Source organism: Acanthopagrus latus, chromosome 23 (assembly GCF_904848185.1).
Source record: "Acanthopagrus latus isolate v.2019 chromosome 23, fAcaLat1.1, whole genome shotgun sequence".
Taxonomy (NCBI): Eukaryota; Metazoa; Chordata; class Actinopteri; order Spariformes; family Sparidae; genus Acanthopagrus; species Acanthopagrus latus.
In genome coordinates this window covers 12,251,974-12,276,833 of record NC_051061.1, presented here as the reverse complement: position 1 = coordinate 12,276,833, position 24,860 = coordinate 12,251,974, and the positions used below count along the sequence as shown (strand labels likewise).

Sequence of the window (24,860 nt, the reverse complement as noted above, 5' to 3'; positions counted from 1 at the left end):
AGTCTTCTTCTTCATTGATTGCTTGCTGCAATTTAAAATAAGTATGACTTACTTAAAAAGAATAAACAAAACATTTAAAAGAGGGACACAGTTTACGTAGAGTAGATTACTGAAACTTTAAAAGAAAAAACTAGTCCCAGTTTGAAAAGGGTGAGTGGGTGAAGTTAATTATTATTATTATTATAAGTCTTATGTTTAGTAGATAAAATGTTGTACCTAGAACACCTGTTCATTTCTGACCTGACGTGACCTCTCTTTCTCCCACTACCTGACAGTTTATTCCGCTTTACTTGAGGTGAATATGACTTACATCATAATTTTAAGATTTTGCGCGTGTGTATTCGCCATATTGTGAGATTATAGTACGTACAAAACATACACTTACATTCATACTGAAAGAGATTACAGATTAGCACACTAACACCTGGTTGACAGGGAGGTCTGTCCCTGCTGGAGTCAGGAGGAGCTATTCACGACACAAGAGTAAACAACAAACACTTTACGGCAGAAAATATGGCTTCTCACTTCAGCGGTGTGCTGCAGTTGACAGATCTCGATGATTTTATAACCCCCTCACAGGTAGCGAAACTATTGTAACACGTTATAGCATCCGATGTATTTCATGATGACATAGCATTTGCTTATTATTCAATTTACGCGTAAAATCAACGAATGGCGAAAACGTCCTGTATGCTAACATGCTCACTTACTGTTAGCTGTTTCCTGCGAGTGCTGTTGTGAGAGGGAACAGCACAAAAAACAACCGAAGCCATGAATGTATACATGTATAAACACAATGCTCTGTTTACTAATTGGTTGAAGTGGCATTAATCGTAAAACCCGCTAAAATGTCCAAAATATTAAATGCGTGGTTAGCAGTTAGCTCGCTGCTAATGTTAGCAATGATGTAACTGTGGTGAAATAGAGGCAGCGTTTGCCACTAACTTGGTTCTAGTGGATGTGATCAAGCTATACTTTACCTCAATAGACATAGCCATATTGCAGCTTGAATTATTGTCTCTACTGTTCAAGTTTATTGCCCATTTAGCAACTGTATTTAGAGATTTAGATCAATGTGTTTAATGATATTAATGTGCGTCTCAGTTCTTTATTGCTATGAGTAATTTAATCTCAAGTTATCTTTGAGATATTTAAAGGAAAAAAATCTTATATGGCTGTCGAGGCTGGCTAAAGACATGGGTCTGTCTGTGACCCTAGTGCTGACCTCTAACAATGATGTTGCTGTATGTTGCTTTGTTGGTCTTACTCAGTTCTGTCTTTTGATGTTGTTATGAATTTACTGTGTTTATCTCGTAGGTTGTTTTTTTTCACGTGTGGATTCTGTTTTGCAGGAATGTGTCAAACCTGTCAAAGTAGAGAAGAAACAAGGCAAATCTGTGGCCAAAATTCAAATAGAAGACGATGGCAGTTACGTCCAAGTCAACCAGGTGGGTGTAAAGGCTCGACTGACACCTGTGTGTGGAAGAGTAAAACCAAAGTACTGCTCTGCTCTTTACCTTGATTCAATGTACCATGTGTTTGCAGGATGGTGGGAAGCAGAAGCTGCAGAAAGCAAAGATCACGCTGAATGACTGTCTGGCCTGCAGTGGCTGTATCACATCGGCTGAGAGCGTCCTCATCACACAGCAGAGCCACGAGGAGCTCTTCAAAGTGCTTGAAAACAACAAGGTAGACACGAATATCAGTTTCCGGTCACGACTGCTTTAGCAAACCTTTTGTGTTCAACTGTGTATCATTTGGACTGTACAGGCTGGTGCGACAGAGCAGAAGGTGGTGGTGGTGTCAGTCTCACCGCAGTCCAGAGCCTCCCTCGCAGCCCGGTATGACCTCAGCAGCACAGAGGCAGGCAAGAGGCTGACGTCTTTCTTCAAAGGCCTTGGTGAGTGAAAATATGACTTTTCTGCTCTATACAAGTAAAACAGGAAGTGGAAAGGAGATATTTATTGAGGCAGATAGAGTCACCTCTGAATCTGAAGGTTGCTATCATTGTCACAGGGGTTCATCACATGTTTGATACGAGCTTTAGTCGGACCTTCAGCCTGCTGGAGAGCCAGAGGGAGTTTGTGGAGCGTTTCCAGAGGAAGGAGCAGGACAGCAAGTGTCTGCCCATGCTGACATCAGCCTGTCCAGGTACTCCTTGTGTTTCCCAGTATCCTGTCAGCTGTTTACTGTCCACTGTCTAAATTAAGCAAAATAAAAACCTCCAATGAACAATCTATCTACTAAAAACTAAGAGTAGTTTCATTATATTAACCACTTATTATGCTAAATATGAATTCATTTTAATCAGTTTTCATAAATTTATAGCTTTTAGTGTTTTAATCGTAGACAGACATTTTTATTCTTGTATTGTGAAAGTCTATGGATTAATATAATGTAAATGTAGAATATCATTAACCTAAATTGTGTGTGTGTGGGTGTTTTTTTTGTTCAGGTTGGATTTGCTATGCAGAGAAGACCCACGGGGAGTTCATTCTTCCATACATCAGTACCACTCGCTCCCCCCAGCAGATGATGGGTTCTCTGGTTAAAGGATACTTTGCCGAAAAACAGGTACAGAAACACCTGCATGTCCGATATTGCAGTCAAATAAGCTGTTTCCCTTTTATAATGTCCTCCTAGAGTAAAAGCAGCATTGTGGCCTGTCATCAACTGTTATTATGATTTCAAAGATATAAAACACGCCCCTTCCTGATGTTTACTGCTATGAATGTGCGCTGAAGTGTAGTTATCAAAACAGAGAGAATGGTGAGCTGCCATTGAGCTGTATTATTGTGAATTGTCAGGGGCTCAGTCCGCGGCAGATCTATCATGTGGCGGTGATGCCCTGCTTTGACAAGAAACTCGAAGCCTCGAGGTCAGACTTCTACCTGAATGAAGCTGAGACTCGAGAAGTGGACTGCGTCATCACCTCAGGTACAGTAACTACTCTTATGATGCTCTTTGTGTTTTATGAATATGGAGTACATTCTCTCATCTATACTTCTCACTGTTTCATACAGGAGAGGTCCAGAAAATGCTGGAGGAGAAAAATGTTTCTCTGAGCGATGTGGAACCTGCACCCCTTGATGAATTGTAAGCTCTGTGACATTTTGTCTTTGTTAAATCTTTTGAGAAAAAGCCCAGGCATACACTTCCAGAATGGGCTCAGAGACTGTATATTATTCTTGATCCAGGTTCAGCAGTGTGAGTGGGGGTGAGTTCCTGAGCCATGCTGGGAGCGGGTCAGGGGGTTACCTCCATCACGTGTTCACCTATGCTGCCAGGCAGCTGTTTGGAGAGGAGGTGAAGGAGCTCACCTACAAGACCCTCAGGTGAGTGTGTCTGGCAGCTTTAAAGGGACAGTTTACTCAAAAATCCTCTTACCAGTAGTGCTATGCATCCATCTAGAGTGCTGGTGTGAGTTGCCGGGATTTAAAAGTATTGGGATGTCTGTCTTCTCTCGAGGATAATGGTCACTCAGCTTGTGGTGCTCGAAGCGCCCAAGAAATACTAATTACTACTAATTATAACAGAGAGAAGGCAGACACCTTCAAGGCTGGCATCTCCAAAATGCTCTCAATGGATTAGCACTACAGATATGAGGAACAATAGATATTATTGATTTAAAGGGGAACTGCCCCTTTAAGAAACTAAACTGCTTTGTGCTCATTATGCCCTCTAGAAGAGTCAGACCTGAAGAACAGTTCATTTTCATTTAATTTAGTCGAATGATCTCAGAATAGCTCTCCTTGTGGCTCATGTTGAATTATAATGTCACTCAACCTGGATCTCAGCTCATTAACTGTTGCTTTAAGTGTGCAGGGCCAAAATGCTTTTAAAAAATGACATAATTGTGCCAGCTTACTAGTCTTAAACCTCATGTAATATGGCTGCAACATCCGCCCACTACAGGAATAAAGACTTCCAGGAAACGACTCTAGAGAAAGACGGAGTACCCGTGCTGTGCTTTGCGTCCACATACGGCTTCCGCAACATCCAGAACCTGGTGCAGAAGCTCAAGAGGGGGAAGTCGCCATACCACTTTGTGGAAGTTATGGCCTGTCCATCAGGTAAAGTTCAACATGTGGATGTAAAAAAGTTCAAAATGTGCGTGCCATTGTGCCATAGCACTTTTGCTCCATTGGTACTGCATGCTTGCCACACCAGAGATAGAGAAATGTAATGCTATTGACGCTCAGAAAAGCTGTGTTAATTCGCATCTTTACCTTCACCACTTTATTAATGTTCAGGCTGTCTAAATGGTGGTGGACAGCTGAAGCCTTCACCCGGTCAGAACCCGAAGGAGTTCCTCCAGAAGGTTGAAGAGCTCTACAAAGCAGAGCGCCCCCTATCGCCAGAGGACGACGCTCGTGTGGCCGAGCTGTACCAGTCGTGGCTTCACAGTGTCGGGGAGGAGAGAGCCAAAGAGCTGCTGCACACGCAGTACCACACCGTGGAGAAGATGACGAACGGACTGGTTATGAAGTGGTGAATAATGCCGCAATCCACAATCAGCGGGCAGGATGTTTTAGCAGAATTTTACTTTTGCGCAAGTGTTTTTCAGACATTGATTACTGAACCGTCCAAACGCACAGTATGTGACTATTTCTGTCTCCCTGCAGCGAAAAAGTCGAATGTAAAGAACGTTTGATGAGTGCCAACCACCTTTTTAAACCGCTTTTCATTTAAAGTTGTGTGCCTGGCAAGCTGTAGATAAAAGACACGATGCTGAAGTCAAACCAAACTAATATGGTCAGACAACTTCCACTTCCGCCACTGATCGTCCTGTCACATGCATGAACAGCAAACAAATCATTTGTACGGGACCTGTTACAGTTTGAAAATGTGAGCTGAAATAGCACAAAGCAAAATGTAATCATTCCTTGTTTATTTAACCTTGTGATTATATATATAGAGAGAGAGAAAAATAAAGACATTATTTAATTATAACCATTTGTTTCATAAGTTGTGAAGAATATGTCTGCAGATGATTGATTCATACTGATATGTTTTATTGAGCATCTTGACTCTGGTGTACAGTTATAAGCTCTTACAAAGTGAGGATGTAAACTTTGAGATGAAAAGCAGCAGTTTACCATCGTAGTTACGTACGTGTTGCATTTTTTCTTCCACCCTTGTTGTACATTACAGTGCAACACATCAGACTCCTGTTCCAAAGTGCTTTGCTTAAGGTGCAGTTTAAAGTACAGAAACATTTACTTAATCATATGTTAAGAGTAAATCAATTGTAAAAGTGTTTAAAAAAAAAAGAGGGTTAACTTGAAGTAAAAAGCGCTGGGAGTCACAAGGTTACCGGACAGAAAATAAACATCTATAAAGAGATCAACGTGTTTGTCAAGGAAATGAAACAGTCTTATACAAATTAATTATTTTCCTCCCAAAACCAGTTATTTAAAGCAATAAATACAAATGAATCATAAAATCTCAGCAGTTTATATTCACAGAAGTTACCTGGCGCGGTTAGTTTGTGCCTGACGGACTGGGGCGACCAGCCGTCAAATTAATTGTAGAATTGTTAAACAGCTTTACGCTGGCCTCTCTGTGCAGACATCGTTTCATGATTACTAAAAACAACACACATGGAGGGGGGAGAGACAGCGGCGTAAGTAGATTAAATGCAATGTTGAAGCGACAAACACCCTACAGTCTTGTGTCTTGCTGCAGTCAGTGATTTCCTCCCTGATGGTTGAGTGTGTCACATGCTCAGCGCTCTGAAGCTGGACGTCAGGGTCGGAGAAGCCCCCACTCCAGAGCCAGCATGGCGTGGGGAGGAAGCCTCTCCTTGGGCTTCTTGAATTTGTCCTTCTCCTTCCGCAGGGCCCTCAGCACCTCTACTGGGTCCGTCTTCCCCGTGAACTTTTGCACTCCCTCCTCCCTGCAGTGGAGAAAGACAGATAAATGATCGAAGATGAAGCAAAACCTTAACAAGACAGGAGACGTCGCACACATCCAACCGCGCTGTGTGAAATATCCAAACTCACGAGAGGCGGAGGAAAGGGTTGTATTCAAACTCCTCTATCAAGGTTGATGGCACTGTGGGTTTATCGTCGTCATCTCTGGCCTGCAGACACAAAGTCTGTCAGTCAACTCAGCAAAACAAATGTTTCTTTTAAGTATTCAAACATTTGGTGTGAACAAATTAGGTTTTGGTCTTAGGTTGACAATAACAGAGAATGTTTTCCTTGTGCTGCTCACCCTGGCCCAGCTCAGCATCTCCTTAACCTTTTCATTCTCAGGCTCCACCAGCATGGCGAACTTCAGGTTCTTAATGGTGTACTCGTGTCCACAGAACACCTTCTACGGACGAACAGAGCACAATTCAACCCCGTTAGCTCGCACAGAAACACAGCCGTCGGGTTTGAGTTTCTCGGTCACTCTGGGCTTTGCGCCATTTTTTGCGATGCTCGTAAAATAAGGAGGGAGAAAGAGAGCCGGGCTGCGCTCAATCCCTTCATTGTACGTGTGCTTACTCATTGCAGTGACTCAGTCTTACACCAGCTCGCATCTGAGGTCATGTCAGCTGCTGTTAACCCTGTGAGGGCTACGTCAAGTGTCTCTTTATTCCCACTCACCGTGTCTTGAGGTAGGGAGCCCAGCACCTGGGTGAGATTGTGGTACATCTGTTCCGCCGTGCCCTCCAGAAACCGCCCGCACCCACCAATGAACAGCGTGTCCCCTGAGAAAGGAAATCAAGGACAAGTGGAGGCGGTGGTCAGTCTTCGTCATGCCACACAACAAGAACAATGCACAATGTGCTGGTCGACAAGGACTCATATCTCTAGCCACTCAGAATGACGTTATTATGTATGTATTTGGTGCCACGTGGCGTGACAGTGAGTGTGCTGCACAGGTATGAGCTGTATGAAAGATTGTACTTTACAGCCGGTTCACCAGCTCTTCATGTTTACAGACAAAGACCTGTGAACACAGCGGGGGCGTCAGTGCACTCATCCTCCCACACAAAGTAGCACATGTGACCAGAGGTATGGCAGGGAGTGAACAGGCACCTCACATTGATGGAGTTAAACTGCAAAATGGAGAGAGCACACCATCAAGAGACAGAGAAAAAAAAAACACAGCTGTACTTATCACTGACACGCCGTAATCGTAACTGGTAGTGGGCACCTTCCTGGCTGTTGGTGACTTTATCCGTCAGACCCCCGATGCGATCGTCTCCCCCGTACACCTTCAGCCCGGGAACCTCCTTCAGCAGGGCCTCGTTCCCCCGAGCGTGGTCCCTGATCAGAGAGGACGGGTTAGTTCAGGGGTTATGCCTGGTATTACTGATTTGAGTCACGGCTGCCCGACAGTCTCACCAGTGATGGTGTGTGGTGAGGACAGCCGTCAGAGACAAGCCCTCTCTCTTCACAATTTCTAGCAGCTGTAAAAAAAAAAAAAAAAAAAAAAAAAAGTACAGCAGATGAGTAATCAGCATTAGTTTGTTAACTGATTAATCGTTAGTTATTTTTAAGCAAAATGTCAAACGTTCATGGTGTCAGCCTCTAAATGTAGAGGCTTTTGCTGCTTTTGTTTGTCTGTGTGATAGTAAACTGAATATCTTTAAGTTTTGGATTGTCAAAGGGACAAAACAAGCAATTCCATAACATCATTTTGGGCTATTAAGTATTGATATCTATTATTATCAGTAGTTTATGACTGGGCCATTATGTATATTTAGATCATTTCAAATTATATTCAGACTTTCAATTTATATTGATAACATACAAAACAGTGACCAATCTATTTAGTTTCTCTGCCCCTCTTCTTACCTAATGATTGTTCCCATCTTTAATGACCCTTTTCCTTCACATTTCTTAATAAAAAAAAATCAAAAGTCCTAGTTTGTAGTCTGTAGTTTCTGAAAACCTGAGATGTAGTGAGCAAAGATGGAATATTTAATATTAGACAGCTCGGATATGTTGCAGAACATGTACTGCATATATATATATATATATATATATATATATATATATATATATATATATATATATATATATATATATATATATATATATCAACAAGGTGTGTGTCAACAAGGAAAGTATACATGTGTATTTATTAGGTTCTGCACATCAACACTGTTTTGCTTTACCTGTGCCTGGGTATTTTATCTCTGTTTCTATAATTGGTGTATCTGTCAGGTTACTATACTGTTTTGTTTTTTGGATTTATTTTATTCACATATAACTCTTGTTTATTTCGTTTTGTTACTTCTTATAGTTTAATTGTTTATTTTCTTAAAATCTCACCCCTTTCTCACTGATGTTTTATATTTTGTAACCTGAAAAGAAAAAACATACCAAAGCCCAGCTTGTAATCAGAGTATGTGCGTGTCTCACCCGGTGTGGTACAGCAGGGTCCACAGCTATGGCCTGTTTGCTCTGCTCCTCTATCACCAGGTACATGTAGTTGTCCTCCAGGATGGAGATCACCTTTACCTTCATGGCACCCTCCAACGCATGCGCAGCACAGTGCGCCACACTACAGGAAGAGTTTAATTATAGTCACCATTACTCACGTCAGCATCTGCACCAGATGTTACATATCACCGGTGCTGTTAACCGCTATACAGCTGTGCAAATTCAGCTGATAAAAAACATGCAGCTGTTCGGTGCACTTGTGCTAACATTACGTTTTTAAACTCCACCTCTGGCTCTGCTGGCGTGAACACTGAACATGTTCTGCAGGTTGGTAGTCAGAGGCGTATTAATCGATGCACACACGTTAAGAAAAACACGGTTACCTCAGATTAGATGGTTCCTATCAGCTTGTTTTTATCCCTTTCCGGTCCCGATGCTCTGAAAATATTTATTCTACATTTCTGCGTTCGAACCGGGAAGTTATCGCGACATCATCGAGCCTGCATGTGAAAGACCAGTGCCAAGACATTTTAATCGAGCCCAGAACGATTCAACGCCGTCTTTCCCTGTGATGTTTTCCATGAATTACTGATTGTTGTAAAGGAAAACTTAGTCTAAATTCATGCCTTACTTTGTTGTTTTATTAAATATGTATTCTTATTCCTATTCTATTATTGGTTAAGAATCAAGTATTTTAAATTGAAATACATGACATCGGGATGTAAATATAATTATTTAGTAATGTAATGTTTACTTGAAGAAAAACAGTTTGGAGGTACCTTATTTGCTCTTTTCTATAAACATCTACTGCACTACATGTCAGAAAAAAAATCACTTTTTGAGTAAATTTTTGATGTCAGTGGTTGTTGGTTCATTTTCAGACAATGATTATTACAACACAGAAACTGTGAGGCTTTTAAAGTCTTTCAAGGCCTTTCAAATTAGTTCCACCTCAACCAGCTATGCTAAAATGCTATGTTAAAGCAATTATAATAATCCTATAATATCACACAAGTTATACAAAAAAACTTTCACTGGGAGCATTTTGCATAATGTGTAATGTTTACTTTTGATATCTGAAGAACATTTTGAAAGCAAGGTATTTATGTCTACTGACGTTAAGATGCAAGTTTTATTTCTTCTTCCAAAGAACAACATGCAACATTCTTTGTAAACTTGTGCTTTACATGCAAAAGAGCATTCAGGATATCTAATATCTAGTGCGGACACATAAATAAGTACACAATGCTTTGCTCACATAGTGCGTTTAAATAAAGGACGCAGTAAAAATCAATTGTGCTGAATTTTACATGAGAAAAAAGCAAACGAGCAAATATGAAAAAAAAGTCACGAAGAAACATTCCATTGATACGAATCTTTACAGAAATTACTTTATCAATTCACAGAATCTTTACGCATTTTCCAACATTTCTTATTCAAACAGTTCCCTGTATTGTTAGAATTCGGACCCTTTGTGAAATAGTAGTTTGTACATGAATATATTACAACTTTAAAACTAAATAGACTCTAAAACTCCATGTACAGATTAACAAACTCATTTTTTCATTTAACGCATTGAAATAATGGCCATATATTCCTTAAAAATATCAGGCAAACGTCATCCAAACAAACCCTATACAACTAAAATAATGACGGATACGTGTATGGCCAAATTAGAGCTGAATCTCAATGTGTGACTGGACTGAATGTGAATGAATATGAATGTAGTAGATTAACTGGCATTTCAAGCGACTTCAAAGATGATTTGCTGATTACTTCTGTAGTATGCTATTGATAGCTTGCAGTCTTCTAAGCAGTTGACATGAGTGCACTGGACTTCACTCCTTGGGCACCCGGAAGCCATCTTTTGCTTTCCGGAGACTCCTCATGGTTTCAATCGGGTCGGACTCCTTTACATGGTCTTGCACGGACTTCTCTCTAAAATAAACATGAAAAAAAAAAGTATGAGCAGTGCTAACAGTAATTGGCTCTAAACAATCTTCTGAATATGAAATTGTAATAAACAGAGCTTGACATACTTTACTCTCATAAAGGGGTTATATGTGAATTCATCTGCCAACGTGGACGGGATGGTCGGTTCCCCTTTGCTGCATTTCTCCTACAGAAATACAAACACCCAGACACAGAGTTTTTTCCTTGTTTGTTTTTTTCCACAGTTAATCACTTGACTGGATGTGACACGTCAATCAAACATACCTTTGCCCATGCGAGCTTCTTCTGAATGACTTCATTGTCCGGTTCCACATGACGCGCAAACTTCAGATTGCTGACGGTGTACTCATGACCGCAGTAAACACGCTTGAAGACAAACACAACAGGGTCATGTTCTTTTCCCCTCATCGCAATTAGATTTAGTCTTAAATCTTCTGTAAATGTCTTCAGGAATGAGTCACATCTTCAGTGTTAAGTTTCTGTTAATATGTTATAAATGGAGTACACATATTTACTGTTTCAGGGGGAAGGCGTCCCAGAATTTCGATCAGTGCTTTGTACATCTGTTCTGCGGTTCCCTCGAAGAATTTACCACAACCGGCAACAAACAGCGTGTCCCCTTCATGACAAAGAGAACCGTTCATAGGTCATTAAAGATCACACATGAGAGGCTCATCGGTACTGATCAAGCTTGACAGATTTAAGTGTTTAGTCAGAGACTTCATTATCTCCCGAATTTGATGCGATTACCTGTGAAAACAGCTGGCGGCTCAGTGCTGTTTTCTTTTGTCACAAAGTAGCAGATGTGACCAGTCGTGTGGCACGGAGTAAAGAGACATTTGACATTCAGTGATCCGAGCTGTAAAAGAGTGACACAAGTGAGCAAACACGAGACATTTGTGGGCTGTACTTTGATTTTAGAACACAAAGCACGATGATCTCACTTTGAAGGTGCTGGAATGTGAAACTTTCTTTGTAATACAATCAACTCTGTCGTCTCCTCCATAGACTTTCAGTCCCGGCATTAGCCTTAACATCTTCTCATTTCCACCAGCATGATCCCTTAAGAGAGAGAATGATTAATGTATTGTTGCCACTCTTCGATTCAGCGAACAGGTACATACACATATAATGGTATCTTTCTTTTCTGACTGATTACTTTTTGTTTGTTAGCTTACCAGTGGTGATGAGTGGTCAGAACTGTTGTGAGTCTTACACCATGCTTTCTGACGGCTTCCAGAACCTGTCGACAGCACAAAAAGGGTCGAATAAATAATTGTTAAGTCATTAAGCAAGAAAAAAATGAGTATTTGTTGATTCTAGTTCACTGTACGTGATGACTTTGTGTGTCTTTTTTTTGTTTTCAAGGATTACAAATCAAATATCTGTAATATCTGTGCATTACAGACTTACTACAAAATTCATTAGTCATTAGTTGTAGCCTGAAACTGAAATACAGATATGACATAACACAATGTAGGATAACATATATCCAGTGGTGGAAAGAAGCGCTGAAATCCTTCGCATAATTTTAGTAGCAGTAATACAAAAAATGTTTGCAATCCTGCATTTTCATCATCAGAAAAATACAATAAAAAAAAATAAATAAATAAAATAAAAGTAATTCTTGGGCAGAAGAGTCATACAGTTGTTTATACTACATTTTATACAACTTCTGGTCAAGGTGAAGCTAATATTAATTGTTTTGTATAATATTGGTTAGATTAATCTTTAATAATACATCGAAGTGTGGGACAATTCATACTGAGAGACAATTTCTCACTATTTATTCATACTGTGATAACATTTCTTTTCCTGACAATTCAGTTTGTCAATGGATATTCCAGGAATTACATTTATTGTTATTGTTAGAGCTGCAACAACTAGTCAATTGCAAACCATTTTTTAAAAATAATCTATTAATGGTTTCAGTCATTTTTCATGCAAACATGTCAAACATTTGCTGGAGCCAGCTTCTTACACGAGAGTATTCGCTGCTCCTCTTTGTCGTTTACGACAGTAGATGAAGAGTCTTTGAGTTTTGGACTGTTGGTGGGACAAAAGAAGACGACTCGAAGACATCACTTTGGGATCTGGGAAACTGTGATGCTTGGGAAATTGCAGCTTTCACAGATTTTATAGACCAACGATTAATCGACAATGGAAATAATTGTTGGTTGCAGCCCCAATTATAGTAAAAAAATATATATATACATTGACCATAAGTGAGAATTTTATCAAAAGTGCCTATCCCTAATGCACCAATTCCTATAAACTGATCAAGTTATGCATGTAAAATAATAATCTGTAACGTAACTACTGGTCATTAACGTTAAATACACATTATAGAGTAAGTTGAGCAATACATACATTTAGTAGACTAAAGTAAAGGGTAACATAGAATGGAAATACTCGTGCAAAAGTGTCTCAAATACACTTGAGTAAATGTACTTAGTTACTTTCCATCACTGAGTGCCACATCACATATGACAATGCAACGCACAGACCTTGACTGGCTCCGCAGGGTCAACAATAGCTGCTTCTTTGGAGTCCACATCGATCAGGAGGTACATGTAGTTGTCACTGAGAGCTGGGACAAGTTCGATCTTCATGTTTGCTTGTTCCACCAGAGATGATTTCCTCACTGCGCTGTGAAGGAGGGCGGCTGTCTGAGCCTTGACTTCTACAGGTGCTTCACGAGAGGAACGCAAGTCAATATTTGACACATACTGGCATGAAGACACTTTCTGTTAATCATAAATAGGTAATTATAAAACACCCCTTTTATTTAAAAAGTAATTATTTCTAGTCTACTTTACGTGGCCACGCACACCAGGAAATGATTTTCATTGTACAGTAGCTAGCCATGGGCTGGATAAGTAAACAACCTGCAAGCTGATACGACACCACCAAAAGTAAACAACGTTAGCTTCGATGCTACCTTTAAAAGTGCACTTCGTGTCTTTCACCTAGCTTGCTGCCACACCGTTACTCGAACTCGACTGTCATGGAGGACACTCCGAGTGAAGGTGGAGATGTGTTTGCTCAGACAGACCAGCTGTCCTCGCCCGACCCATCGCAAGACACAAAATCAAACTGTGACCATCTGTAACTAGTTAAAAATGGACGTACACGAGCTAACACGCTAGCTAGGATACTCGCATGCTAGCTGAAAAAAACAAAACACGGTATGGACGTACCGAATTTGAAGGCGGTTGCCGCTCCAAGCAGAGTGCAGGCACTCCCTACGAGTGACTTGAATAACATAACAACAGCAGCTATATCCTTATCACATTCGTAGAAACCAGAAAAGTTTGGTTTGATAATTCAGTTCCGCTTCAACTTTAACCCGCCAGGCTCCACCAATCAAGTCAAGGGGAGTGGATCGCGAATAATCAGTCAAACACGTGAATTAAATGATTGTCTGCGCAACTTTCAACGCCGAATTGATAAAGATAATTCAGTGAATATGTAGGGGCATCATTTTCCCTATCTGGCCTGTAAAACAGGTCAAATACAGCGATATAATAGCTTTGTTTTGATATTTTGACTTTTGTGTATGTCCCTTCGGGCTTGCCGTAGGTCAATGATCTCGCGTCAGGAACTGGAGTGTCGGTCAAAGTTTAGTCCACCGGCTGGTGCTGACTGCCTCAGAGCGGCTCACACCTCCACCTGCCTCCACGATGAGCGCTCGAAATATCTCCCGCTTTTGGGAATGGGGGAGGAAGATCATCTGCGTCGGGAGGAACTACGCGGACCACGCCAAAGAGCTGAAAAACGCGATTCCGACGGAGCCGGTCCTGTTCCTGAAGCCCCCTTCAGCATACGTGCGAGAGGGGTCACCCATCCTGGTGCCGCTGTACTCCAGCAACCTGCACCATGAGGTGGAGTTAGGGGTGGTCATCGGAAAAGGGGGCACGGCCATCCCTCAGTCCGACGCCATGGAGCATGTTGCGGGCTACGCTCTGTGCTTGGACATGACCGCCCGGGACATCCAGGACGAGTGCAAGTCCAAAGGTCTGCCCTGGACCCTGGCCAAAGCCTTCAACACCTCCTGCCCCGTCAGCGAGTTCATCCCCAAGGAGCGCATCCCCGACCCGGGCAGCGTGAAGCTGTGGCTGAAGGTGAACGACCAGCTGAAGCAGAGCGGCTGCACCTCGCAGATGATCTTCTCCATCCCCTACCTCATCAGCTACATCAGCGAGTTCATCACCCTGGAGGAAGGGGACCTCATCCTCACCGGGACCCCGAAAGGAGTGTCCCCCGTGCAGGAGCACGACGAGCTGCAGGCCGGGATCGAGGACGTTGTCACCATGAACTTCAGAGTACACAGACAAGACCCGTAGTACGAATGCAAGACGAGAAACAAATACTCAGACTGTAATTCTTTAAATACCTTTGTAATATCAGTGGGGACCAGCAGGTGGCAGTGCTGTGCCTTTCAAGAACATATTCCTGATGATTTCTATCCTGCCCTACTAGGGAATAATTTTACAAAGCACATAAATAATATTGTGTAATTATGTAATATACATTTTTGATTTTATTTTCCATTTTCAGAGGATGAATCTCTCAGGATAAATAGCCCAAAAAGTCAGTGTGCCGTATTAGCTGCAAAATATGTTGAGTGTTGTGTTACAAATGGAAGAGAAAAAAAGCTGCAATAAATTTTTCTTAACAATAAAGAGCGTGTGTTTAAAATGTCTATCTTATCTTGTGACTGTCTCTTTAGTTAGCATTCAGTAATATGGCAACAGTGTCATGAACTAATGGCACTCTGTTTTATATTTGTTCATGATGACGTCTGAAGGAATTTCTGGGATTTATTTTATGAATGCAGTGATTTAATCCATGGTAAGACTGCCTGTATGGCCTGAGTTTTTTCTTGTGTGTGTGTGTGTGTGTGACCAGAGTGTGTCTTTAGATTCATGTAAATTTAATTTTTATGTTCAGTTTTAACAGTTTCAAAGTGGGAACCAGCTCTGATCTGCAGCACAACACAAAATTCATCACCTAAATCTGTGCCATGAGAGCAGGTCTGAGTGAGTTCTCCATGCTGCATTTTACATTTCAAATGATGCATTTTTCAAGATGTGTTCATCAGCTTGTTTTCATTGATGTGTCATGGCAACAGCATTTTATTTCATTTGAATAAATGCAGATTTTTTATTTTTTTATTTTTTTGGGGGGGGGAAATGCATGTTTGGTTTTAAAATGTTGTGCTCATATTTGAAACATAAACAGTCTCTGGATACATTTGAATGGAGCTAGAAGATGTACTTTTGTGGTCGTCATGGAGACGTGTGAAATCTACAGGACTAGAGTTTGACTAGGCTCCTTCCACCTGCAGGCTTCACCCGGCGAACTACAGACGTCTTTTCAGAGCGACGTAGAGAAAACCTATTCACCACAAGGAGTTTGAAGAACAGGGAGAGAACGTATCCATCAGAAAAAAACTTCTGAGTGAGTAGTTCATCAGACAGTTTTTGAGACAGTGTCACCTGCACAAGTTGAGGACGGCTGGATATGATTGACTTTCTGCTGACTGTTGAATTTAAAGCTTGGTAGTTTGTGTCTGCACAGTATTCACAATGTTTCAATACTGTACGCTCATTTCCCACTCAGGCACTAGTGCAAATATAATAGTCTACTAATGCCTCAGTGTGAGAATAGGCTACAAATAGATTCAACATTTATTTTAGTTTGAGTTAGTTTTATAATTGATCCATTAACACATAAGCACTATTTTGTGTATTGTATTGGGTCCATGTGAAGCCAATTAGATCAACCATGTGTTTTGTTTGTTTATATCTGAAACAAATCATCACGTCTTTCTTAACCGATCTTACATTTTGTCCATATCTTCTTCGTATATATGTAGTGGAGCACAATATATCCCCTAAGTGAATATAACGTATGGTGTTCCTGAAAAAAGGGTCTCAAGTCAAGTGGACACGATGCAGCCGGGTCACCTGGACGGTTACCCAGGCGCTAACGGCCAGGGACCCATCCCCGCCCGTCCTCCTCCTCCTCCTCCTGTCTCTGCTTGGCCTAAAGTGAATGTCCAGACTAAGAGTGTTCACATTCAGGTCAGAGAATATGGTTGTTGTCAGCGAGGCGATCATGGCCTGATACAGGTAAGATACCAAGTATGGGTTAGTTAGGCAGAGATATCATGAAGAGCAGAGCAGTTTCTTTGTGGCAGAAAGAGAGAATGTTCATTTAAATGATAAGATCACTTTGTTCTCCTGAATGTGATGATGCACGACACCTGTAAAGTGTCAGAGCACTGAGTGTTTGTTTCATGTATGGAAGTAGAGTGCCGTGGCTTCATTAACTGTCCCCCCTCCTCCACAGTGCCTGCCGTATAACGGGTTCGTGAAGGACGTCCTGTGGTCGATACCCGCAGCGGCAGGCGCCAGTCAGCCTGTTGCTCCACACACAGTAAGACTCTGATTCACCACACACACTCTGCACATCTCCACTGTTTGATTGCAGCAGACGGCAGGTCGAGTGCCGTAGGAGAAGGATATCAGTCACATCCTTGCTGATCCAACACATGTAAAACCTGACTTTGTCCTGCAGCTCCAGTTCAAAGGTCCTTTTGAAAAATGGCACATTTAAGAATGATTTGATGGCAGCGAGTTGTTTCAGGTAATTGTGAGGGGGAAATCCTGGCGCCTAGTGGACACGTGACACCATCGCAGCTCATATGACCACCTGTTCTGTGTGTGTCCCCAGTATAACAGTGTACCTCTGGTGAGGCTCCCTGTGGACGCGGACCAAAACCTGCACTGCACTAGAGTGCTGTAAGTAACACACACGTGAGAGCAAAAACACACACCCTCTTCCTGTTTAATCATATACATGTATGACTTGTTATGTTGATAGGATTGGAAAGTCGCTGCACGCTGTCCCTCCTCCTCGTGTCCCTTCTCCTCCTCGTCTCCTTGGTCCTCCTTGTCTCCCTGCTCCTCCTTGTGTCCCTTCTCCTCCTCGTCTCCTTGGTCCTCCTTGTCTCCCTGCTCCTCCTTGTCTCCCTGCTCCTCCTCGTGTCCCTTCTCCTCCTCGTCTCCCTGCTCCTCCTCATGACGCCGCTCCTCCTCAGCTGAGCAGCTCCAACCCAGGGTAAGTTTGCTGTGGACGCTTTTGGTCAAATGTGCATATCTTTTTGTGTGACTTTCCCCACGATCAGTCCTTTTAATGTTTTATATCCACCAGCTGTTGTTTGATTCCTGTCGTACATCAGTATGTCTTGTATTTTTCTGCGCATCGTAACGTTTCCACAGCGTTTACTTGAGCTCTTGCCCTGTATTTGTGCCTTAGCCGGCAGGAGGACGACCATCCATATGTAAAAAGGCCACCAAACTCCTTCATGATATTCATGAGAGAGCAGAGGCCTCATGTGGAGGAGAAAATCAGGAGGATGGGAAATGGGATTGTGAATACAGTCCTGGGACAGAGAGTAAGAGTAACAGTCAGCGTTACAAACTTGATCAATGCCTGGACAAGTAGACACTAACTCTTACATCTTTACAACAATCGACCCTTTTAATGAGGACCTGTGTGCGTAATAGTGTCTGTAGTGTGTGTGTGTGTGTGTGTGTGTGTGTGTGTGTGTGTGTGTGTGTGTGTGTGTGTGTGTGTGTGTGCGCTAACAAACAGTGTGTTGTCCGTGTGTCATCAGTGGAATTCACTATCAGAGGAGGAGCAGGTCATATACAAACAACAGGCCCAATTAGAGAAACAGCTCCACGCCCAGAGACACCCAGGCTGGTCAGTCAGTGAAAACTATGTGAGTACATGCCGCTCACACATGTACATCACCACATGCACCACTGGGCAAAAGTCACTGCAAAGAGCTTTTATTGGCTGACGTCAGATGGAAAGTGTAAAGACTGTGTTTGTTTTTGTGTAGGGCAAGAAGAGGAAGAGGGACCAAAGACGGCTCCCCAAAGGTAAGGATGTTCGTGTGAAATGTGACGAGACCTGGATGAAATTGTTAAATGACAAACAAGAAAATGTATATTTTAAGGTATTTAGTTCAAGCAGTTAAACAATTTGGCGCGCCATTGGGCAATTACATGAACACAGGGAAGGGTGGAGGAGAAACCTTCTCACTCAGATGTGAGAAATGAAAAAAAAAAGAAATATTAATTATAAATACTAACATTTTGAGTTTGAACTGCATCTCCCAAACTATATAGTGCCTCTTGAACTTAAGACTGAACTGTGTATCTCTTCAAAAGTTTTGACTCTCTCTAATTAACATGTTCATTATTAGTATTTAAATGTTGTCCAACGCAGATTTCTGCAGAAAAGGCAGCATCTATGAAGCAGCACGCATCACAAGTGGCATCCATCTCTCAGGCAGCTGTGGAGCCGTGTCCCATGAAGTCAGTCATGGTGCTGACAGATGTGACAAAGTGCCATGTTGGCACACAGACAGACTTGAGTGACTTGCCTGCGTGTGGCGTGTGTCATTGTCTACAGGTGTAGGATGTATACAGTCACGTAAATACAACGCATTGTAAATAAACAGCAGCATATTGACATAATGAATGGGAACATTTTTACTCTGTTGAATTATTAGAATTACTGTCATCATTATTGTTGCTGTTTTACCATGTTTTTTTTTAATCAAAAGTCAATTTCATGAATAGCTAGATAAAATACTGGGTAAATGCACACGGAAATGTAATAGAGAGGAGCAGATGTTTGAAATGGCCTTAAATCGAAATAAACATAGTAAAACTACCCAAAAATACTAGTAGTACTGTCCATCGCTGCAGCTCATACATTTTACAAAAGCAATAGTCATACTTGAATATAGATTAAAACTGACATTAAATGCCTCATAGACTAAATCATTTAGCATAACAGCTTGAGTCATATCCAAAATATCATAATGATCATGGCATACAAGTAAAAAAAAAAAAAGTGATCATGATTGTAACAATAGTGTAGCAACAACTATTTAATATTTTGAACTTTTTGGTAAGTAACAGTGTCTTTCTGCGAGCTGCTGTACTTTATGATAATAGATGACTCACATCAGAGGATATTTCCCACCGTCACGGTGAAGCAGCTGAGTATAATTTAATGTGGCGTTCCCCTCAGAGGCTGCAATGTGAAGTAGGGTTTATCCCAGATGAGTTCAAGTTGAGAAAATATTCATGTTAGTGAGGGAGTTTAGAGGACTTGAGGGTTTGGCACGAGGCTACCTGTGGTTACTCTTATATCCAGAACATTTCACTGCTTGTTGGATTAGCGGAGACGTGTTTTCTTCAGAGCATTTGATGGACCACGTTTTCTGCTGCGAAAACCACCACATGCATACATTTTTCTTAACTGCACGGTGAACCCTGCTGCCCTGCGTGTCATCTGGTTAATTAACATTCGAATGCAGCAAAAAAAAAATCCAAAACGCTCCTCTTGCCGATGCCGGTTAATAAAACTGCGGTATTTCTTCTCATGAAGCGCAATTTGGACTTTGAGGCTGTGTACCTTCATCTCAACCACATTCTTCCTGGACTGTTTAACATCTGTTCCAGGTTCAATTACAATTCTCCCACAGGCTTCTCTGTTTTCAGGATCAATCAGAGCCTCCATCAACCTGTCCCAGGCCGGGCTGCTGTAACCTGAGTCTGCGTACATCATCTCCACACACCTGTGGGGCATGTTATCTCCGAGACTCACAGGACCCGAGCCCGGGTCCTCGGGGGACTCCGTGGTTATGCACGTCCATCATTAGAGCAGTTATGACAGATTCAATTAGATTTGGGATCTGGGAAACGTAGTCGGGGGGCCTGTTTTTCCCCCTCCTCAGTTAGAACAGCGGTGCACAGAACTGCATGCGCACACAGGTGTCGTCTTTTATGAGATATGAATCACACTATTCATTGTCCCCGTGTGACTGAAGGTATTACACCCTCGCAGGGTTTAACAATGGCTTCAAAGCTCGGGCTCAGCTCTGGTTTAGCATTCACCACATGAAGCAGAGTGTTGTCATCGAGTGAGAGTCGGAGAGGGTGTATCTGACGCTGTTCGGGGAGGGGGGGATTACGTGGAGACCACAGCCCTCCGATCCAACGCACACTAACAGTGATGTCACCTATTGTATGAATTCAAGCCAAGTGGTAACTGAGCGAAACGGTAGAGATTTCAGAGAATTGTCTTGTTAACAAATACCATATAATGCTGAGCATAAAGAGGCCTTTTTAGCGTCTTTGTCGGTTGGTCCACCACTACAGCCAAGACTGAAATATCTTTAAAAATATTGGATTAACTGTAGGGCTCAAAAATATATCGATACATTTGTTATCGTGGTCTTGAAGTGATGTAATGTTCTCAGCTCACCAGACTGTTCTTCTTCTATTAGTTGCCTTTCCCGCCAAGTCTTGTATCCACATTACTGGTGATAATTTATCACATTTCAAATGTGTTGGTATTTCATAAAGGTATCAAAAGTCACTAAATCATCAAAAAAGCCAACATGGTTCAATCACCATTCTTCATCGGGACTCCAAACCACACAAAACAGGATATGGGGTACATCACCGTAATAGTAGCAATGGCCAATCAGAGGCAATCACAGGTGAAACAACAGGTGAAACATACAGAAAATAATGAAGCAATGAAGTAAAGGGGGATGAGATGACAAATAGAAATGTACAACATGCAGAAGTCCATGAAGAAAATAATGATGAAAAAAAAACATGTTGCATTGATTTCATACTTCCACCCTCATCTGACACATTTTCTTTTATTTGGAGTGTCTGCTTTGCCTTCTGGTTTTGGAAACACGCTTATTTTTTCCAAGAACAGTAGACACAATTAGAGCAAGCAGACATCTCTTTTCCACACCAATAGCTAACTCTGTAATATTGATATGTCAGCCCTCGAGTGGTTGCCACTTTGTTGCAGCTAACATTGCTAACGCTAGCAAAGAAAGTAAAGCTTGCAAACATAAACATTATCCATGCCAGCTGGCTCACATGTACATTGCTAATGCTGACTTGCTAACGTGAGTGCCGCTAATGGTAGCTAGCTAACGTTAGGGCCGCACAGCATGCTGGGGACGTAACATAGAAATCAGTCATTTTTAGGTCTTTTTTCCACAAACTGGACGACCAAGACTTTTGATTCTAATGAAACATTGACACCACCTTATACCAAAATGGCGTTATTCTACTGGATCATAAACCTAGTTATAAGCTGGATCCAACTGTCAGAATTACAGAGAGATAAATGAAACAGTCACTTTGGACCTGACAACATTTTTTAAATTATTTACTCATAATCATAATAATGTTTTAAAGGAAAATAGAATTGTATTTATTGTATTGTGCACCTTTCTACAAGCCCTATGTAAGTCTAATTTAAACCAAAATGATTTGGCTACATAAGAAAGTTATCAGTTTTATTTCAAGGCCGTACTGCAGACCCCTAATGGATTAGATTAAATTCATGGTCCCCACATGATGATTCTGCTTACCCTGGTGATCCACTGACTTTTCCCTCACGACACCGTGGGACTGCAATTTGCGGCTGTCAGTATTTACTTAACTAAATTTCCTTATTAATCTGTTATTTTTTCGGCTTCATTACTGACACACTTATTACCCGTGACATAAATGTATTCATCAAGGGTTTTTATTGTTTTGGATTAAGAGCTGGGGATTTGAGACGATCGCCGCCCACGGCATCTTTTTGATTGACACGATGCAAAGCTTTCGTGTGAAAGCAGAGACGGGACTGTGCACAGACGAGACAGGATACAGGGCTGGGTATGGCTGAATATGAATCTTGTTTTACAGCTACTGTAACACGGCATATACGTATGACACGTCACCACAGACATGTTCAGACATCTGTTGGTTGCTGTCAGTTCATCGGTAAGTTTAGTGAACAGGCATCTATCTTGCTGGAGGTTGCCGGGTCAGAACTCTCAGGTTCACATGGAAGACGACTTGAGCATGGATACGGGCTTCTGCATGTATCAAGGGTTCATATGGATCCTGAGGAGGAGATCATTTGTCTAGCTTTTTTTTCAAACTGTAGAGCCTTTTTATGAAGCAGCATGTCACAAAGAAACAGACAAAGAACAGACTTCTATTTGATTATAAAAATGCACAAATGCTACGACATACCTTCCCTGGATGACGGAAAGGCGTCTGAAACTGTGAGAGGATTTTGCGTCGACTTTTCTTTTTGGAGCTCGGTGCAGTACCAGCCCTTGACATGAAATTTATTGCAAGGTCCAACATGTGAAAATGTTTTACAACTTGGCAACGTGCGTTCAGAAAATGACCATTCGTGCTAACTGGCATTGCGTGCTGCACTGTATGTCACCAGACAGTGCTTTGGTGTGGCCATTCTTAGAAAAAAATAACCACCAACACACACACACACACACACACACACACACACACACACAAGCACTGGAAGGACTGAGTCAGGCAGGACGCATATGACATGTCTCATCAGAAAGACACACACTCACACAGCCCGGGAGTTGATTTTCATTCCGGTTTTTTTGGACAGGCAGAAGGTCTACAGCGTGTGTCTGTACTGTACATGTGTTCAACGTTACGTACTTGGACGTAAAGTCTTGTTTTTATAGTGAAGTACACCTTATCACATCTTCCCCTTTTTCCGAAAATCATTGATGAGATTCGATCAGTTCTGCACGCTAAACAAAAGCCCACGGTCACACGGCGGCCATTTTCTTCCTACATCACGCTCTAGAGGTTTCATATGATGGCACGATGTTGTGCTGCTGGATTCCAGGTTGGAAGTCGTACAATCCCAGAGAATCTGAAAAATCATCTCAGAGCTTCCTGATTGATCAGCAACTGAAATGAGAAAGTCATTATGGGCCATATTTCAAGGTAAATGATGATTTCAGTGGCGTAACATGATAACACATTTGCCTCCGTTAGGTATCAGCTAACATTAGCATTCAAGCGCTGACATTACTGCTATGATTTTTATAGCAGCGATGTAGATGAAATCTGAAGTATCAACACAGAAGTTGGACACATTTATTTAAACCAGGGGGGCATATGGACTGGATGTTATCAAACTTTAACGTGAGGTAGAAGGTGGTTGAATGTTTAGCAAACGATTTATCAAAAGTGTAGTTTTATCTCTAATCTGGCTGATGTCACTCTATATTTTCACTATCCTTCATCTTTTCATTTACTGATCAATCATGACACTGGTCAAAGATAACAATTTGTCAGATCCCCACATATAGACGGCTTGAAACCCAAAGCACAGCAGCATTAACAGTGCTCCAGCATTTGAGCTTCCCACATTGAGTCAGAGGAAAATGGCTGCCGCGTGAATACATTCTGTTTCAGAGTTTTCAATTAACCGGCCTCATACTGAACGAACAAGTGGGCGGTTGGGGATTAATAACACCACGGAGCAAATCAAGAACCAATTTGCGATTTTTAATGGGCCAAATTTAAGGGCTGTAATTCATTCTGCTGGAATAATGAATGGGCTCCTTGGCAAATGAAATGAAGCCGTGCGTGAAGGCCAGGTGCGAGCCTCTTTCATTCAGAGAGATTGACTGTACGTAGTGCGTTAGCGTCCTGTTTGAAGACGCAGGTGGACGGCGAAGTGGGCAGTGTACCATGGAGCGCACCGTAGGTTTAACAACTGAAGGCAGCGTTTGATTTAAGCACGTCTCAGCCGTACAGATGTGTGTAAATCTCCAAAAGATTAGGATGGTTCCAGTGGTAGTTTTTTTTTCTTCTTTTTTTTTTAAATTTCACTTTATTTTAAAGAATGCAGTTTTATTTCTCAGTGGGAAATGTTTTCCATCCATTTGGCAGCGCTGTCTCAGTTAGTACCTCATCAACCAAGTGCAGCCTCTCTATAAACTTAACTTTTCCAATCAAGGCCCGGTTCAGCGGGCCGGCGCTGGTATTTTTGTAAGCTGAAATGGCAACAGAAGCATGCGTGGAAACGTGTCCAGAAAAACAATGTTATAAAATCCTATTGTAAAGTTCCTAATCCCGTATCCCTAAAAAAAAAGTTCCCCCAATTTGCGTCGGGCTAACCTGACCATCTGAAAATCCCTCCAGCCCAAATTACTCCCTCATCAATTAAAGCTGGAGTCACAGTTTAACAAGATGCTGTGAGGCCTCGACCACAGAGTGGAGAGAAAATCCCCGAGCATTTCTTCCCCTGAATCGGTGGAGACTGCGGTACAGGGTGGAAAATGTGCGGAGTCCTCAGTATGAACCGTCTTCATTTGTGGCTCCTCGGAGGGAAACCACATTTACACACTTAATCCCGCTTTTTATCTGTTGCGTAGGAATCAGCTCACTCTTCCTTCAGCGCAGACCTTCCGAGCGGTTCATCCCTCCCTCGGAGTGTTTCTGATTAGTCTGCCATGTGTCCGTTATTCTTAAATAATATGCATCCCTCATCAGGCCTGATCTCAAACCGCCACTTCGGACCGTAACTCAATCCACGTCGGGGTGTTTTTCACTCATGCAAACAAAA

General features: G+C 41.9%; 5 protein-coding genes across 8 annotated transcripts; 3 read left to right on the top strand and 2 right to left on the bottom strand.

The window, feature by feature from the left end:
- Positions 1 to 437: 437 nt before the first annotated feature.
- Positions 438 to 4,953, top strand: narfl (nuclear prelamin A recognition factor-like). Its single transcript, XM_037088996.1, has 11 exons — positions 438 to 579; positions 1,353 to 1,448; positions 1,546 to 1,689; positions 1,771 to 1,900; positions 2,017 to 2,151; positions 2,456 to 2,574; positions 2,808 to 2,937; positions 3,024 to 3,096; positions 3,198 to 3,335; positions 3,916 to 4,073; positions 4,254 to 4,953. Exons 1-11 carry the CDS (start codon positions 514 to 516, stop codon positions 4,493 to 4,495), a joined length of 1,431 nt encoding a protein of 476 aa, XP_036944891.1. The 5' UTR covers positions 438 to 513; the 3' UTR covers positions 4,496 to 4,953.
- Positions 4,954 to 4,998: 45 nt separating this feature from the next.
- On the bottom strand, positions 4,999 to 8,928 carry LOC119014100 (hydroxyacylglutathione hydrolase-like protein). The gene is made up of 9 exons (XM_037089019.1): positions 8,768 to 8,928; positions 8,364 to 8,505; positions 7,341 to 7,405; positions 7,121 to 7,262; positions 6,943 to 7,051; positions 6,597 to 6,700; positions 6,220 to 6,321; positions 6,006 to 6,085; positions 4,999 to 5,899 (listed from the first exon to the last, which is right to left on the bottom strand). The coding sequence occupies exons 2-9, from the start codon at positions 8,466 to 8,468 to the stop codon at positions 5,749 to 5,751; spliced, it is 858 nt and encodes a 285-aa protein (XP_036944914.1). The 5' UTR covers positions 8,469 to 8,505; positions 8,768 to 8,928; the 3' UTR covers positions 4,999 to 5,748.
- Positions 8,929 to 9,494: 566 nt separating this feature from the next.
- On the bottom strand, positions 9,495 to 13,850 carry LOC119014088 (hydroxyacylglutathione hydrolase, mitochondrial-like). Of its 3 annotated transcripts, none has more exons than XM_037089009.1 (9): positions 13,538 to 13,850; positions 12,845 to 13,020; positions 11,516 to 11,580; positions 11,282 to 11,399; positions 11,088 to 11,196; positions 10,853 to 10,956; positions 10,602 to 10,703; positions 10,424 to 10,503; positions 9,495 to 10,322 (listed from the first exon to the last, which is right to left on the bottom strand). In XM_037089009.1, the coding sequence occupies exons 1-9, from the start codon at positions 13,602 to 13,604 to the stop codon at positions 10,223 to 10,225; spliced, it is 921 nt and encodes a 306-aa protein (XP_036944904.1). In that variant the 5' UTR covers positions 13,605 to 13,850; the 3' UTR covers positions 9,495 to 10,222. The 3 variants fall into 3 exon arrangements, with proteins under 3 accessions (XP_036944904.1, XP_036944903.1, XP_036944905.1); XM_037089008.1 differs by having other exon boundaries at positions 12,845 to 13,029; positions 13,538 to 13,848; XM_037089010.1 differs by lacking the exon at positions 13,538 to 13,850 and adding an exon at positions 13,279 to 13,488 and having other exon boundaries at positions 12,845 to 13,029.
- Positions 13,075 to 18,899, top strand: LOC119014087 (transcription factor 7-like). 2 transcript variants are annotated; one of them, XM_037089007.1, is made up of 11 exons: positions 13,075 to 13,101; positions 15,291 to 15,379; positions 15,688 to 15,800; positions 16,273 to 16,474; positions 16,695 to 16,781; positions 17,079 to 17,146; positions 17,229 to 17,465; positions 17,664 to 17,802; positions 18,025 to 18,132; positions 18,256 to 18,295; positions 18,645 to 18,899. In XM_037089007.1, exons 4-11 carry the CDS (start codon positions 16,295 to 16,297, stop codon positions 18,794 to 18,796), a joined length of 1,011 nt encoding a protein of 336 aa, XP_036944902.1. In that variant the 5' UTR covers positions 13,075 to 13,101; positions 15,291 to 15,379; positions 15,688 to 15,800; positions 16,273 to 16,294; the 3' UTR covers positions 18,797 to 18,899. The 2 variants fall into 2 exon arrangements, with proteins under 2 accessions (XP_036944902.1, XP_036944901.1); XM_037089006.1 differs by lacking the exons at positions 13,075 to 13,101; positions 15,291 to 15,379 and having other exon boundaries at positions 15,561 to 15,800.
- fahd1 (fumarylacetoacetate hydrolase domain containing 1) lies at positions 13,920 to 15,044 on the top strand. The gene has a single exon (XM_037089016.1). It carries the CDS (start codon positions 14,021 to 14,023, stop codon positions 14,681 to 14,683), a length of 663 nt encoding a protein of 220 aa, XP_036944911.1. The 5' UTR covers positions 13,920 to 14,020; the 3' UTR covers positions 14,684 to 15,044.
- Positions 18,900 to 24,860: the final 5,961 nt, after the last annotated feature.

What these genes read in the sequence shown, in the direction of transcription:
- narfl (XM_037088996.1), top strand. Translation starts at nt 514, where the DNA reads ATGGCTTCTCACTTCAGCGGTGTGCTGCAGTTGACAGATCTCGATGAT. An exon ending in GTCTTTCTTCAAAGGCCTTG is followed by an intron (nt 1,901 to 2,016) that starts GTGAGTGAAAAT and finishes TCATTGTCACAG; the next exon opens with GGGTTCATCACATGTTTGAT. An exon ending in GCTGACATCAGCCTGTCCAG is followed by an intron (nt 2,152 to 2,455) that starts GTACTCCTTGTG and finishes TTTTTTGTTCAG; the next exon opens with GTTGGATTTGCTATGCAGAG.
- LOC119014100 (XM_037089019.1), bottom strand. Translation starts at nt 8,468, where the DNA reads ATGAAGGTAAAGGTGATCTCCATCCTGGAGGACAACTACATGTACCTG. An exon ending in ACCCTGCTGTACCACACCGG is followed by an intron (nt 7,406 to 8,363) that starts GTGAGACACGCA and finishes TTTTTTTTACAG; the next exon opens with CTGCTAGAAATTGTGAAGAG. An exon ending in AGATGCTGAGCTGGGCCAGG is followed by an intron (nt 6,086 to 6,219) that starts GTGAGCAGCACA and finishes TTGTGTCTGCAG; the next exon opens with GCCAGAGATGACGACGATAA.
- LOC119014088 (XM_037089008.1), bottom strand. Translation starts at nt 13,604, where the DNA reads ATGTTATTCAAGTCACTCGTAGGGAGTGCCTGCACTCTGCTTGGAGCG. An exon ending in ACCCTGCGGAGCCAGTCAAG is followed by an intron (nt 11,581 to 12,844) that starts GTCTGTGCGTTG and finishes TGCTGTCGACAG; the next exon opens with GTTCTGGAAGCCGTCAGAAA. An exon ending in AGAAGCTCGCATGGGCAAAG is followed by an intron (nt 10,504 to 10,601) that starts GTATGTTTGATT and finishes GTATTTCTGTAG; the next exon opens with GAGAAATGCAGCAAAGGGGA.
- fahd1 (XM_037089016.1), top strand. Translation starts at nt 14,021, where the DNA reads ATGAGCGCTCGAAATATCTCCCGCTTTTGGGAATGGGGGAGGAAGATC.
- LOC119014087 (XM_037089007.1), top strand. Translation starts at nt 16,295, where the DNA reads ATGCAGCCGGGTCACCTGGACGGTTACCCAGGCGCTAACGGCCAGGGA. An exon ending in GCGATCATGGCCTGATACAG is followed by an intron (nt 16,475 to 16,694) that starts GTAAGATACCAA and finishes CCTCCTCCACAG; the next exon opens with TGCCTGCCGTATAACGGGTT. An exon ending in CTGAGCAGCTCCAACCCAGG is followed by an intron (nt 17,466 to 17,663) that starts GTAAGTTTGCTG and finishes TTTGTGCCTTAG; the next exon opens with CCGGCAGGAGGACGACCATC.